The sequence below is a fragment of the Triticum urartu genome, chromosome 6, assembly GCF_003073215.2.
Source record: "Triticum urartu cultivar G1812 chromosome 6, Tu2.1, whole genome shotgun sequence".
Taxonomy (NCBI): domain Eukaryota; kingdom Viridiplantae; phylum Streptophyta; class Magnoliopsida; order Poales; family Poaceae; genus Triticum; species Triticum urartu.
Window position 1 is genome coordinate 31,839,725 of NC_053027.1, and position 15,212 is coordinate 31,854,936.

The following is a 15,212-nucleotide window of genomic DNA, read 5'->3' on the forward strand; positions in this document are numbered from 1 at the left end:
GAGCCCGCCGATGGCGAGGTCCTCCTCAATGTAGTCTGCAGCCTCCAGGTAGAAGAGTCGTGGGCAGACGTGGCCCAGTACATAGGGCTCGTTGCAGTTGAAGCACAACCCTTGGCAGCGATGCTCGAGTTGCTCGGACGGGGTGAGCCGGCGGAAAGGGCGTGCCGCAGCCGCGGCGAGGGGCACCGCGGAAGCCTGGACAGGCTGACCCTGCGTGGGAACTTCCGGCCAGGGTGGTAGCCCAGCGGCCCGGGGCGGTGGCGCCTGCTGGATGCCCCCCGTGCGACGCTCGAACGCACGGGCGTAGTACATGGCCGTTTCGAGGTCCTGTGGCTCGTGCATCTCCACGTCCACGCGGATGTGGTTCAGTAGGCCGCCAACAAAGAGCTCAACCCGCTGACGAGCCAAAACATTGGGGGCGTGGCATGCCTGGAAGCGGTCGGTGAAGTCTTGCATCGAGGTGAGGAACGGAAGATGCCTAAGCTCCGCCAGACGGCTCCCGCGTATAAGCGGACCGAAGTGCAAGAGGCACAATTCATGGAAGCGCTCCCATGGTGCATTCTGCCCTCGTCCTGTTCGAGGGCGTAGTACCACGTCTGTGCGGCTCCTCAAAGATGATACGAGGCGATCCAGGTGCGGTCGGACGCGAGCGTGCGCTGTCCCCTGAAAAATTGGTCGCATTGGTTGAGCGAATTCAGGGGGTCGACGGTGCCATCGTAGGTCATGAACTCCAGCTTGAAGAATCTCGGCGGCGTCTGGACATGGACGACGGGCGGGTGTGCCTCATCAGCCTGGAGCAGCGAGGACGACGGGGCCGAGTAGGCTGGCATCAGGGTGCCGCCCTGGAACAGGGGCCCGTCGACGCTGGCGAAAGTCTCGGCGGAGCCCGAGGACCCGCCAAACTGCATGGCCGGGTGCGTCGCCGACGGGGGCAGCACGTGCGGCCCGACTGAGGCCGTCGTGTAGACCAGCTCAAGGGACCCAGCGAGCTAGGCCGGTAACGGAAACGACGACGGGGGAAACCGGACCTGGTCGATGGGCACCCCCGGTCCTGTCGTCAGGATGCCCAGGGCTGCGGTCGCCGGTGGCGGCGGCTGCAGCTCTTGCTCCTGCTACATGGTGGAGGCGCCGGGGTTCGTCGCTGGTGGCGACTGCCATGGCGGCGGCAACGGGGGTCGCCGAGGATGGCGGCTGCTGCGGCGGTGGGGCGGTGGCGTAGGGCACAGGCGGCTGTGGCCCATAGGATCTCGCGAGGAATGTGTAGATGTCCGTGACCGCCTGGGTGAGATCCTGGATGGCAACTGTCATCTCCTCCGGGGTGAAGATGACGGGGACAGGCGTGGCGGAGGTGACCGGCACTAGCAAGAGCGGGGCGATGGCCATGGTGGCCATGTTGGGGAACGCGGTAATTTCAAAAAAAAATCCTACGCACACGCAAGATCCATCTAGGAGATGCATAGCAACGAGAGGGGAGAGTGTTGTCTACGTACCCTTGTAGACCGTAAGCGGAAGCGTTATGGCAACGCGGTTGATGTAGTCGTACGTCTTCACGATCCGACCGATCCTAGCACCGAAGGTACGGCACCTCCGTGATCTGCACACGTTCAGCTCGGTGACGTCCCACGAACTCTAGATCCAGCTGAGTGTCGGGGGAGAGCTTCGTCAGCACGACGGCGTGATGACGGTGATGATGAAGTTACCAATGCAGGGCTTCGCCTAAGCACTACAACGATATGACCGAGGTGGAAGTCTGTGGAGGGGGGCACCGCACACGGCTAAGAGATCAACTTGTGTGTCTATGGGGTGCCCCCTCCCCACGTATATAAAGGAGGGAGGGAGGAAGAGGCCGGCCTAGGAGGAGGCGCGCGCCAAGGGGGGGGGCAATCCTACTCCAAGTAGGTTTGCCCCCCCCCTTTCCTATTCCTACTAGGAGAAGGAGGAAAGAGGAGGAGGGGAGAAGGAAAGAGGGCCCCCCCCCCCCAACCCTAAACCAATTCGGTTTGGGCCTATGGGGGGCGCGCCCCACACCTTGCTTGCTGCCCTCTTTCTCCACTAGGGCCCAATAAGGCCCATAGACTCCTGGGGGGGTCCGGTAACCTCCGATACTCCGAAAAATACCCGATACACTTCGGAACCCTTCCGGTGTCCGGATATAACCTTCCAATATATCAATCTTTATGCCTCGACCATTTAAAGACTCCTCGTCATGTCCGTGATCACATCCGGGACTCCGAACTACCTTCGGTACATCAAAACACATAAACTCATAATATCAACCATCACCGAACGTTAAGCGTGCGGACCCTACGGGTTCGAGAACTATGTAGACATGACCGAGACTCATCTCCGGTCAATAACCAATAGCGGAATCTAGATGCTCATATTGGTTCCTACATATTCTACGAAGATCTTTATGGTCAAACCGCATAACAACATACGTTGTTCCCTTTGTCATCAGTATGTTACTTGCCCGAGATTCGATCGTCGGTATCTCAATACCTAGTTCAATCTCGTTACCAGCAAGTCTCTTTACTCGTTACATAATGCATCATCCCGTAACTAACTCATTAGTCACATTGTTTGCAAGGCTTATAGTGATGTGCATTACCGAGAGGGCCCAGAGATACCTCTCCGACAATCGGAGTGACAAATCCTAATCTCGATCTATGCCAACTCAACAAACACCATCGGAGACACCTGTAGAACATCTTTATAATCACCCAGTTACGTTGTGACGTTTGATAGCACACTAAGTGTTCCTCTGGTATTCGGGAGTTGCATAATCTCATAGTCATAAGAACATGTATAAGTTATGAAGAAAGCAATAGCAACAAACTAAACGATCATAGTGCTAAGCTAACGGATGGGGCTTGTCCATCACATCATTCTCTAATGATGTGACCCCGTTCATCAAATGACAACACATGTCTATGGTCAGGAAACATAACCATCTTTGTTTAACGAGCTAGTCAAGTAGAAGCATAGTAGGGACACTTTGTTTGTCTATGTATTCACACATGTACTAAGTTTCCGGTTAGTACAATTCTAGCATGAATAATAAACATTTATCATGATATAAGGAAATATAATAACAACTTTGTTATTGCCTCTAGGGCATATTTCCTTTAGGCCATCGGGGCGGTCGTCGCGGTCGGTAGTGGGAGGGTCGGGGTGGTCGGCGGTGAGGACATGATCGCACCGAAGTTATCTGATACCAAATTGGTAGGAACCGGATCCCTACCAGGGCGTGGTCTTAGATTGTAGGGGTGGAAGGAGGGATGGCGTGGAGGAAGGCGTGATCGCTGGCGCTGGGGCGCCGTTGTTGCGTGCGAGAGAGAGAAAGGGCACAGGGGCGGCGGCTAGGGTTAGGTCTCCCGGCTCCCTAAGGAAGCCGAGCAAATATGATTACTTCTTGCTTAATCCCAAAACAGGTCCTTACACTAGTTTATATAATTCTCCTAATAAAGTAATTGGGCTAAGCTTCTAATAACGATAAGATAAACTGGACCACAACTAACTGGGCTAAGCCCCTAATATGCCGGTCATAACACTTTCAGCTGATCTTCCTTGCATTTTGTGTGTGTTTATATTCACTGTTTTCTTTTGATTGAGTTCCATATTGTATCAGGCAAGGACGAATTCTGCGTTGAATTTCTCCTTATGCCCATTTAGCGTTTTTGTATTTACCTGGTTCTGACTAGTGAATGTTGAGTTGTTTTGGTTTCCCTGAGATTGAGGGAAGGCTTCAGTGAGATTGCTAATGTTTAAGTGGATGAAATTGCCAAGGTTTGGAGTATGAAGTAAACATGTCACTCTGATTTGGAAAATTTCACAAAGTGTTGTGTGGACGCGCAATACACATTTTATTGAATATTGATTGGTTCAGCAATCACAGCCGTTCAACATCACGATCCCATGATCCAGAGGCTATTCAACTCTTTATTTTGAAGGTTACTTGGCGCTAATTTTTGCCCCACCTCTTGTTGCACTCAGCTATACAATCCGCAACACCATGTGTATCTGCAAAAATGGCCAAGACGAGCAGAAGATCGTCAGACCAGGTGGTGATTCTTCTTTGTATCAATAGAAAAAAGAGAGCATATGTTGCACCGATGTTCAGGAGAATCAGGAGAATTCATCTATAAATGCAACGGCGCAAATGGAATGCAAGTAAGGTGTTCTGTTGGTCTTACAGGTTGGTGCCACTGACGGGTCACAGATGGAGTCCGTGCTGCAGACCATGATGCATGCGGCGAGGGCGTCCTTCTTGTCAACTCCGTCACAGTTGCTGGCGCAGTCGACGTTGCAGAGCCACCAAGGGACGCTGTGCCTGCACCCGTCGTGGCACTGCTGGTAACAGTCGCAGAAGGACATGGCGGCCACCTGTTGCTTGGATGGCACTGACATGATGAGGAGCATGATGCACAGCGCGGCAATGGCAGCCGCCCCCTTCTTCACCTCCATCTCCTCTCCTTCCTCGGACGAGCTATGACAAGAGAATAGGGAAGGAACTGCTGTGGGAGTTTTCAGGTGACTGACTGGTGGCTCTCTTAGTCAGTCAGATATATTGGAGTTCTGAGGGCAATATCAACGTTTGACCTGGATAATTTGTAGTGTAACGTAACAAAGTATTCCAGTATTTTCCAGAAAATCAAATGACCCACAATTTCAGGTTGGAGTGTCATGTAGCCAATTTTCCAATGGTATTAATTCCCGAACAAGATGGTGCCTACTGCTACTTACTAGCCCCTAGAGGAGCACCTGAAAATAACCTTGGATCTTACACGAATTAGAAAAGTGCATGTTGCTCATCTTTCTATTTTCCCTGTGAAGCGACCTGTTTTCTTTCTACATCAGCACATGTCGCGAATCTTTTTCTAATGTTGGTTTTCTCTAATATAATTCTGAGGTGATCTCACGCCGGAGCTTTTCACACAATTTCCAAGATGGTTTAGCTAGTGCTTAGTGCTTATTGTTTGAGCCATACAATGTCTTCAGATATAATGTCAACGGTTTTCCATGAATGCCTTGTACAAATTGCTTTGACTGACGCCATGTGATTTCCCTGCAGGTATCTACAGTTACGTTCCGGTTTCCGAGATATAGATGTGCCTTGATAGCTTGCTTCAATTAGTTACTACATTTCAATTGATCGTTTGCTTGTGTTATGCATGTGTTCATCTTTTCCCCTTTTCCTTTGTGTTCAGTGCTGTACTGCGTGGGGAGGATTCTGCGTCAGATTTGTACTTATGTCCCATTTTGTGTGTTTGTTTTGGGTGAATGTTTATCTGGTTCTGACCAGTGAATTTTGAATTATTTTGCTTTCGTTGAGATTCATGCAGTGCTTGGATTAGTTTGCTAATATTTGAATAATTTAAATGTTAAGCTTTTATGTTCCTTAATCCTCGCAAAAAGAAGATACAGAATTTTGTTGTTGTCATCTGGACAGAGGAAGGTAAAATCAAAATTAGCAGGGATTTTCCACATGCATCGATAACCATGTTTATATTAAGATTCACAAATTTTCTCACAAGCGTTACAAGGAAGCAAAACACATTTTATTTATTGATGCAGCAATCACAGCTGCTCGACATCATATGCAGCAATCACAGCTGCTCGACCGGCTTTTAGCTCTTCAATGTTCCTCGTCGGGATCGGGACCAGGGGCGACCCACACATTGTAGCATTCGTCTACACAAACTTCAGGATCTGCGAAATGGCCCAAGATCATCAGAACAGACGTTTCCTTTTTGCTTTGTGAAAAGAACACACATTCAATCAATGTACATGAGAATTCATACATAAATAGAGCAAACGCATCCGATAAAGTTTGTGTGAAAAGAAAACATATTCTATCATTCATGTCTTACCGGTCAACGGCGCTGGCAGGTCACAGATGGAGTCCGTGTTGCAGGCGTCCAAGCAGGTGCGAAGGGGGTCGGAGATGTCGTCGAAGAAGGGGCAGCTACAGGCGCACATCACCTTGCAGAGCCACGGAGGGGTGCTGTTGTTGCACCCAGGGTAGCACTTCCGGTAGCACTCGCACTTGACTTCGGACAGCTGCTGATGGGATGGCTTTGGCAGCATGAGGAGGAGGAGCATGCACAGGGTGGCAACAGCGGCCGCTCTCTTCTTCGCCTCCATCTCCTTGGCCTCACAATCGTACGGGAGAAGAGAACTCCTGTGGTGTGTGGTGGGTTGGTGGCTCTGCCATTCAGCTAGAGTGAGGGCCCTTATATATTGGAGGTCCGAGGACAATATCGACATTGGCACGGATAATTCGTAATGGGACCAATAGCATTTCACTATTTTCCAGCAAATCAAAGGACCGTAATCCAAAGTTGGAGTGTCATGTACCTGTACCCAATTGTGCTAGTGGTTCTCGCTGCTCACCTTAAAGCTGCAATGCTGCATCTGTTGATATAGAAAGAAAACAGAATGCAGTTCTGATACAACGCTGTTTATATACCCGTGTGCAAGTTATGGTACATTTAATCACTTCTACAGCTTGGTACAAGTTTCCGAATGTAACTCCAATGGAATAGTTCATGCCAGAAAAATAACCTGGTTAGACAATTGCATGATGCTCATCATCTTTCTTTTGCCCAGACAACCCCTTGTGAAGCTGCTTGTGCTGATCTAGAAAGAAAACCGAATGCAGTTTTCATACAGTACTGATTATATGGGATGGCACTTACCAGTAAAAACTATTGTATATATGTCTAATTACCTGCTGTTTAGTACTAGTAAAGGAAAAAAATTGCAATATTAGTGCCTGGAGATGTGAAGTATTTGCATGGAATGACATCTCTTATGTATTGTTTGCAACTATGCACTTTTATTACTTAACAAAATTTGCGTATATTCAGTAGTATAGCAATGCTCTGGGATAGTTTTACTTCTTTTTGAGATATGGTCAAGGCTTCGGTGGGTTGTCTAATGTTTGAACTTGAATTGTTTCATACACGGGCCTGTATGTTTCAGTGTGTTGGGTGTGTGTGATTATCGTCCTTGTTAAAAGTCTATGTACAATGCAGGTACATTTTGTGTTTCTTTTATTTTGCGTTTGCTCATTTTCACTGTTTTCTTTTGATTGTATCCCATGTTGTATGAGTATGGGAAAGCCTACGTCGAATTTCTGCTTATGTCCCATTTTGTGTGTTTGACCGATGAATTTGTCTAGTTCTGTTCTGACCGATGAATTTCAAATTATATTGCCTTTGTTGGGATTCAGACAAAGCTGGGATGACTCTGCTCATGCTTGAATTCTTTTACTTGTTATATGAACCTCATATGTCACTTCCTCCTCACAAAAAGATAGACAATTTTGCTCTTGCAATCTGGACAGGGGACACGGGAAGATAAAATCAAAGACACATCAAAATTAGCAGGTATTTGCCAAATGCCTCGATGACTGGCTTTATTATAAGATTCACAAACTTTCTCACAAGTAGTGCACCGAAGTGAGATACATTTTATTGCATTTGTGCAGCCGCTCAACATCGTATGATCCCATGATCAACCGATCTTCCATCTTTAAGGTTCCTTGCTGGGACCATGGCCACCCCACGTCTTGTTGCATGCATGGATACAATCCGGAGCGCAAACTGCATATGCAAAATGGCAGTGCAAGCACAAGATCATGAGAACAAAATAACAGCAAAAAGGGCACACATATTCCATCAATGTGCCTCTACGGACGGACACATAAAGTAGGGTGGTAGGTCCTCTTACCGGATGGCGCTGGTGGCAGGCCACAGACAGAGTCGGTGCAGCAGGCGACCATGCAGGCGACGACAGGGTCCTTGTTGTCATTGCAGCTGCCGCCACACACGACCTTGCAGAGCATCGGGAAGGCGTTCTTGCACTCTAAGTAGCACTTTCGGTAGCAGTCGCAGGAGTGATCCGAGAGCTGCTGACGAGATGGCCTTGACAGCATGAGGAGCAGGAGCATGCACAGGGCGGCAATGGCCGCCGCTCTCTTCTTCACCACCATCTCCCTCCTCTGGCAGGCAATGAGAATAGAAGAGAAAGAGAACTGCTGTGGTGAGTGGTGAATGGTGACTGTTCATTCAGCCAGTGTGAGCTCTTATATATCGGAGAACTGCTGTGTGACTGTTCATCTCAATGGGGGCAATCTCGACATTTGAGACGGCTAATTTGTATTGTAGCCGAGCAAAGTATTTCAGTATTCTACAGCAAACTAAATGCGCCGCAATTTCAGGTTCAGTGTCCTGTACCCGATTTTGTGAACGATAACTGAATGCATGCTGCCCACATCTTTCTTTTGCCCCAGACAAGCTCCATGAACTGATGTAGAAAGATAACTGAAAACAGTTTCATGCAATGCTGTTTATATGGGAAATTACTATAAACAACTATTTTGTTTCTAACACAGAAGAAGTTGATCAAGCAGCCAATTCAAGAATCCGCATCGATGACAACTGGAACTTGGTTCGACCATTTGTGACAGATGTTTCCGTTGCAACATACTGAAATTGTTTCGATCGTTCATGTCCACTGTTTTCCACCGAAGCCAAAAGATGATTCCAACAAAACTAAAATTTGTTTCAGCCGAGCATGAAAATATTGTAGGGATAATATTTGTTTCAGATTAGATGAAATTTTGTCTTGAAAGGAAGAAGAGGATTTACTTTCATCTATGAACAACAAAATTGCTATAAATTAAAACTGATGCAGCTTAGTTTTTTAAGTGCAATACTAGAATCAGGTCAGTCTTGTCACTGAATCTTACACCTCTGCCTGGAAAGCATCCACCACTTTTTAGCTGATCAACATCGAGTGCTCCTACTGTGCCGCCAATTTTTGCTTGAAGAAAAAGTACTTTTATTTTTATTCATGCCCCCATCTTCTCACCTGGATAAGTCGCTTCAGCAATCGACTGCGCTTCCCCTCCCCTGCATTTCCACAATTCAACACGCACCTGATCAGGGCTCTTCGCCTCCTTTCCATTGCTGTAAGCACACAAGTTTTTTTTTTATTTCCAACTTGTACAGCCTCGCATCAGGAACAAATGTGCACCATTCACTCCTCACACAGCGTGGCTCTTAATTTGAGGTACGCAAAATGTCTACTATTCCTATGTTTGAAATTCTGCAAGATTCTATACTGTGCGACGTCCCTTATTTCGGTGTTCCAAAAGGAGACTTTACAGTTTATCTTTTGGCAAAAAAGAGGCATCTACGGCTCGACGACATATAGAGAGTCGAAGACGACATTAAGAACGTGCTGTAACCATTTATGTCCTAATGTAATATCTAACACAGTTAATACTCACATGTCTCTAAAAGACTAAGGTTTAACTAAAAAACAAGGTGAGGAAGAGTCGAAGAGATGAAATTTGGTACAACTAAAGACTCAGGCATTCAGTATTCAGTTGTTCCATGTGCACTAGATGCAGAACTGCAGAAGGGCCATATATCAGTAGCCAGAACCGGTTGACCCTACGTTGGAACCAGATCATGTGAGTGATTGATCAATAGTAAATAGCTGTAGTTGCACGATTAAACATACCCACTGCCCACTGGCATTAGGCGCATCCACGATGCTCACTTAACTAAACTAATAATAGTTATCAAGTTTCTTGTCACTATTATTAATATATGACGTGCTTGCACGGAACTTGTGGTTTGGCTTAAACAAGTACAATACGTGCCTCCATGGAAATTAATGATTTCGGTAAACGATTCCAAAGTCAAACACAACTCTCTAAAGGAATCTCCACGTCAAAATAATGGATTTTGAATTTTGTATTGCGCTCCAGCTCCATGTTCCACCGAAAATAATATGCTCTATTAGCATTTTAAAACTATATCATTTTATAAAATCGATGCTTAAAGTCAATGAAGGTTTATATTGTGGTATCGAGGACTACAAGTCACTTGCAAAGATCTTTCTTTAGTTGTGTTAGTCCTGACTCCTCCTTGTCCTTCCTGCTTCCTGTCCAGAGAGCGAGATCCAAACCTCCTGTCCACAACAATGGCTGCTACTGCTGCACTAGTCTTTGCAGGGAACTCGGTTGCAACCCCAGCCATCTCATTCATCGTGAACAAGGCACTCGGTTATCTCAGTGAGTGGTACAAGCCCAACGATCTAGAGGAGCTCAAGAATAATCTGTCAGAAAAGCTCACGGACATCCAAGCGGTGTACAATGTTGTTGATCATCAGGAGATCAGTGAGCAGAGCAATGGACTGGCTGAGTGGCTCTGGCGATTCCGCGATGCAGTCGAGGAGGCTGAGGATGCACTTGATGAGATGGACTACCACAAGCTTAAAGAAGAGGCAGAAGCCCACAGCCTAGGACAGGTGCGTAATCCGTTCACAAAGTTTTTCAAAGAACAGATTGCCGGCAAGGCTGCAAGGATGACTCCTGAGGGAAACATGGTAGAGAAGCTGAGGGAGGCCATAGAGAGGTTAGAAAGTGTTGCTAAAGATGTGGGTGGTTTCCTTCAGCTTTTATGCCGTGTTGATAATCTTGTCCTGCAAGATCGCGCTGAAAGAAGTGTATACCAGACTAGCTCCACTTTGGTGCCTATTGAGATATTTGGTCGTGACAGTGAGAAGAACCAGGTGATAAGGTGGTTGACTGATAGTGTACATGATGATCCAGATACTGTTATTCAGGTACCGGTTTTTGCAATAATCGGAATTGGAGGTATAGGAAAGACAACCCTTGCTCAGATTGTCTGCGAAGAGTTGAAAGATTCAGCACACTTTGACTGTATTTTGTGGGTACATGTTTCTGATAATGTTTTCAGTTCAACAAGGATAATGAAAAAGATCTTGGAGGCAGTTACAAAAGAGAAGCCTAATGCTGATACTTTGGAAGCACTGCAACAGATTCTCAAGGACAAACTTGGCCTTAATAAAGTTCTGCTTATTCTGGATGATGTTTGGGAAGATAGCAAAATGATTGAATGGGAAACATTAATGGCTCCTTTGCGGAGTATCCAGAGAGGAAGCAAGATTCTGCTGACAACCCGAATGAGATCTGTGGCAGATATGGTTACATGTGTCATGAGAAGTAGAAAGGATTATTTGCATTTAAATGGATTAAATGAAGATGAAAATTTTATGCTCTTCAAGAAGTATGCATTTGATGGTTTGAATTCAGAAGATTATGCACATCTCTTGCCAATTGCTGAAAAAATAGCAAAAAGTTTCATGGCTGTCCTTTGGTAACAAAGATTGCAGGTGGCCATCTACAGAACAACATAAGTGATCAGCATTGGGAAGACTTGCACAGACAATTAGAACATTTAGAAGGAAGCACTGATGTTATCATCACAACTGTTCTTCGATCGAGCTACCATCATCTACCTGAGCACTTGCAGCTTTGTTTTAGATACTGTAGCATATTTCCAAAAGATCACAAGTTTAAGAAGGAAGACATAGTGAAAATGTGGATGGGTTCAGGACTGATCCTACAAACTGAAGGTGGAACTGAAAGGCCAGAAGACATGGGAGGAAGATACTTTGTGCAGTTGGCAAGAAAGTCATTCTTTACTTTTGTGCCAACAGTAAATCCTTACCAGAAATACAGCACAGAGTACTATGTCATGCATGATTTATTGCATGAGTTGGCACGTAATGTCTCTACCGGTGAATGCCTAAGACTTGAATCCGGTGGTTTTCTGCATCATAAGTGTACAGTTAGACACTTATGGATAGCAAACTTCAGCAAGTTATCATGTGAGGAGATCAAGGCCATTTCCTGCTTTAAGAGTTTGCGTACACTCGTCATGGAAGATTCTTATCATGTCAGCACTGGTCATGTATATGCACTGGAGGAAGTTATAGAAAAACTTAAGTGCTTACGGTTATTGAGCTTAAAAGGGGTAACCAAGTTCTGTTTCCCAAAAGAAGTTGCTAATAAGCACCTTCGTTATATCTCTTTCTCTACGATTGAGAAAATACATGGACTTTCTAAGCTCTATCATTTACAAGTACTTATTGCAGCGAAAAGAATAGGTACAGCATCAGAACAAGTGGAGAATATGGAAAACCTGTTTCACCTGCAGTATGTGTCCTATGGTACTAATGGATTTGGTCAGTGTCCTGTTGGCAGATTAACTTCACTTCAAGAATTGTATAACTTCAGTATTCAGTCAAAGGAAGGTTACCGAATAAGTTCATTGATGAATTTAACAAGCCTTTGCAAGCTACGACTGTGCAACCTTGAGAATGTTGAAAGGCATGAATAGGTTATAGAGGCCAAGATAAATGAGAAATCCTATCTTAGGTCACTGTCACTTAACTGGTCTGAAACTAATGATGTTCTGAAGGAAGACAATCTGGTTCTTGATATACTTGAGCCACATGCTCGTCTTGAAAATCTTGAAATTACAGGATACAGTGGTGTCCGATTCCCACCTTGGATAAACCATCCCCCTCTGGTCAATATGGTGTCACTTGAGCTGAGACAGTGCAAAAGTTGGGTGTGCCTTCCATCTCTTGGAAATCTACAGCTACTCAAGATCTCGAATTGCAAAACCTTACTGGATTGAAACAGATTGGACAATCATCTGGTGATTCCTTGCCTCAAAATCTGAAAACCCTAGTGGTGGAAGGATGCCAGGGATTAAGGAAACTGCCACTTCTACCTCTGACTTTGATGCAGCTGGAAATAAATAATGTTGGATTGGACATCCTCCCGAGAATAGGTATACCCCACTTCTTCCATCTCATCATCTCCTGCAATCTACTCCCTCCGTCCCATAATATAAGAGTGTTTTTTACACTACACCGGTATAAAAAATGCTCTTATATTATGGGACAGAGGGAGTAGTTTTCAGACTGAGAGATGTTATTCCTATCTTAAGTACTGTTTCCATGTGTTAACCAGAATTATCTCCTGTCAGTTTGTGATCTGGGCATCCCGTTTAACTATGTGTTAATTTTGCAGGAGACACAAACTACTATTTGGGTCAGGAGAGGCCTGTTACAAATTTGATAAACACAGCTACCCATTTTGATAGCTGTGGTTCTCTACGAGGAAAGAGAACTAAAAGGTACCCCGCCATTTCTTTATAGTCAATGGAGTACATGTCATTTCTTGCTTCTATGTTATAAACCTATGGAATTGTGCTGTGCATATAGGTGAAGTCCAAGCTGGTTATCTCTGCTGCCTGGAGATTCAGGAAAGAAGTCACGGAAAGCGACATCCTCTCTTTTTCGCGCTGCAAGTGCAACTGGAGGGAGAAGAAGTAACCACGGCGTTCTGCTCTGTTCCACTGTTGGCCCCTCCCCTCTCATCTAAGGCTAGCCCCCGGCGACAAGGTTGGTGTGGGTCCCATACTCCTATGACTGTACAAATGTAGTTAGGATCTAGTACTTTCTAGTAGGTTTTCTTTTCCCATGTTGTATTGGGGTCGACCCCATTGTAGAACTAGCTGACTATGTCATCTGACCGCGGGCTCTTGTAACAACCTAGCGAGCCTCTAGGATTTTGTCTATATTGAAAGTTATTTGTGTGCATATAACAGTATAGATATCATCATACATTCGTTTGATATGAGATTTATACAATTGTATAGCAGCATATAAGATTGGACAGAAAAAGCGAAAAGCTTTGTAGACACACACAGACAAACAAACTCTAGGTTGGAATCTAGAGTTTCCTGGCATTATTCAATTTAGCCTTGATTGGGAAGTACGGGTCGGCAAAATAGAAAACTGAGAAGCCTTGTGCGCATAAACGCAAACACCTGGTGGTCACGAATTTTATACTGCAATGTATGGCTTGATTAATGTTGGATCAGAAGGCACAGAACAACAAGAAAATTGGCTCCACTATCAGAAGCACTCCACGTTACCTGATTTCCAGCATTGTGAAGTTGAATGTGTCCGATCCGTGGCCGAAACTCCAGTAACGCTCCTGCACAGACGCCAACAATCACGAGAGCTCCTACTGGACGCTCGCGGGCGTCCAGCACATTAGATAGAGCTCGGGCAAACAGGCCGGCCCATAACCAGGCAACGAGCGATAGTAAAAATGACTCGAAAAAGAAATGCGCAAGCGACAGTATCGAACACGCGACCTCACGCTAAATAGCGGCTACGCCAACCGCCTGACCTAGCTCCAGAATATGGCACAATTGCAGCGCAAATCTTAAAGTACATGTAAAACGACAAATCTGTTTTTTCCTTCAAATATCCAACAATTCCTGCAAACAAATGTGAACGATTTACAGTAAATATATTTGAAAATCGTGAATAAATATAGAAATTCGAACAAAATTTTAAAACCTGAACAATTATTGAAAACATGAACAAATTTTTGAAATTCCAAACGTTTATTGATTTTTATATACGTTAATTTTTGTAAAATATATATTGAACATTTTTTATATACACTGAACAATTTATAAATACAAATTGAACATTTTTTTATATACGCTGAACAATACTTAAATACATGTTGAAAAGTTTCTAAAAATATATATTGAACATTTTTTGACTAAGTGCTGAACAATTTTTAAATACACATTTAACATTTTGTGATATGCGTTGAAAAATGATTTTTGGAATTTATATCTTTGTTCTAATGATAGAACAAAAATTTGAAAAGAGAACAAAGTAAGAAGAAAATAAAGAAACAAAAAGGGAAACAGAAAACAAAACGAAACAGAAATAGAAAAAACAGCGATGCGTACCTGGGCCGGCCCAACTCGGAGCGCCTTCAGCGAAGCCCCGACGTTTGGATGCTCACGAGCGTCAAATAGGATCCACCAACAATCACGCCTACGTCCTCCACGGAACGGTGCAGTGGGCGAGGAAGGATGACGCCCAGCGCCACCAGGTTCGTCTTCCACCCGTTGAGAGGAACGTCGCACGATCTGAGATGACCGGATCAAAGAAGTATAACCGGGGTGAGGGAGGAGGGGGGACTGGGGACTCTAGAGGGGGAGGCGACTGGAAGTGAGGGTGTCGGCGGATCGAACCGGCAGCCTGAGAGCATGTCCAATAAAATATGCAATTCTAAAAAATGTTCTGTACATCTTTAAAAAATACAACTCCAACAGATGATGTATATTAGAGATGTAAAGAGCAACTCTAATTGATGATGCAAAATGGAGATGTAAAAACTAGTGGGCAGCGGCCGAAACGTGGCGGCGGCAGTGAGGACAGCGGCAGCGCGGTGCGATCCGGGGCGGCGGTGGTTGTGCGTGGGGGCGGCGGAGGGGCGGCGG

At 45.4% G+C, this 15,212-nt stretch overlaps 2 protein-coding genes, 1 long non-coding RNA gene and 1 pseudogene across 3 annotated transcripts; 1 reads left to right on the forward strand and 3 right to left on the reverse strand.

Annotated features, from left to right (window-relative positions):
• Positions 1 to 3,961: 3,961 nt before the first annotated feature.
• On the reverse strand, positions 3,962 to 4,464 carry LOC125516475. Its single transcript, XM_048681908.1, has 2 exons — positions 4,194 to 4,464; positions 3,962 to 4,020 (listed from the first exon to the last, which is right to left on the reverse strand). Exons 1-2 carry the CDS (start codon positions 4,462 to 4,464, stop codon positions 3,962 to 3,964), a joined length of 330 nt encoding a protein of 109 aa, XP_048537865.1.
• Positions 4,465 to 5,453: 989 nt separating this feature from the next.
• LOC125517656 lies at positions 5,454 to 6,204 on the reverse strand. The gene is made up of 2 exons (XM_048682865.1): positions 5,871 to 6,204; positions 5,454 to 5,709 (listed from the first exon to the last, which is right to left on the reverse strand). The coding sequence occupies exons 1-2, from the start codon at positions 6,142 to 6,144 to the stop codon at positions 5,636 to 5,638; spliced, it is 348 nt and encodes a 115-aa protein (XP_048538822.1). The 5' UTR covers positions 6,145 to 6,204; the 3' UTR covers positions 5,454 to 5,635.
• Positions 6,205 to 7,264: 1,060 nt separating this feature from the next.
• LOC125517578 lies at positions 7,265 to 14,000 on the reverse strand. The gene is made up of 3 exons (XR_007287687.1): positions 13,836 to 14,000; positions 7,735 to 8,918; positions 7,265 to 7,607 (listed from the first exon to the last, which is right to left on the reverse strand). It is a non-coding gene; the product is annotated as an uncharacterized LOC125517578 (long non-coding RNA).
• Positions 9,617 to 13,978, forward strand: LOC125517577 (annotated as a pseudogene).
• Positions 14,001 to 15,212: the final 1,212 nt, after the last annotated feature.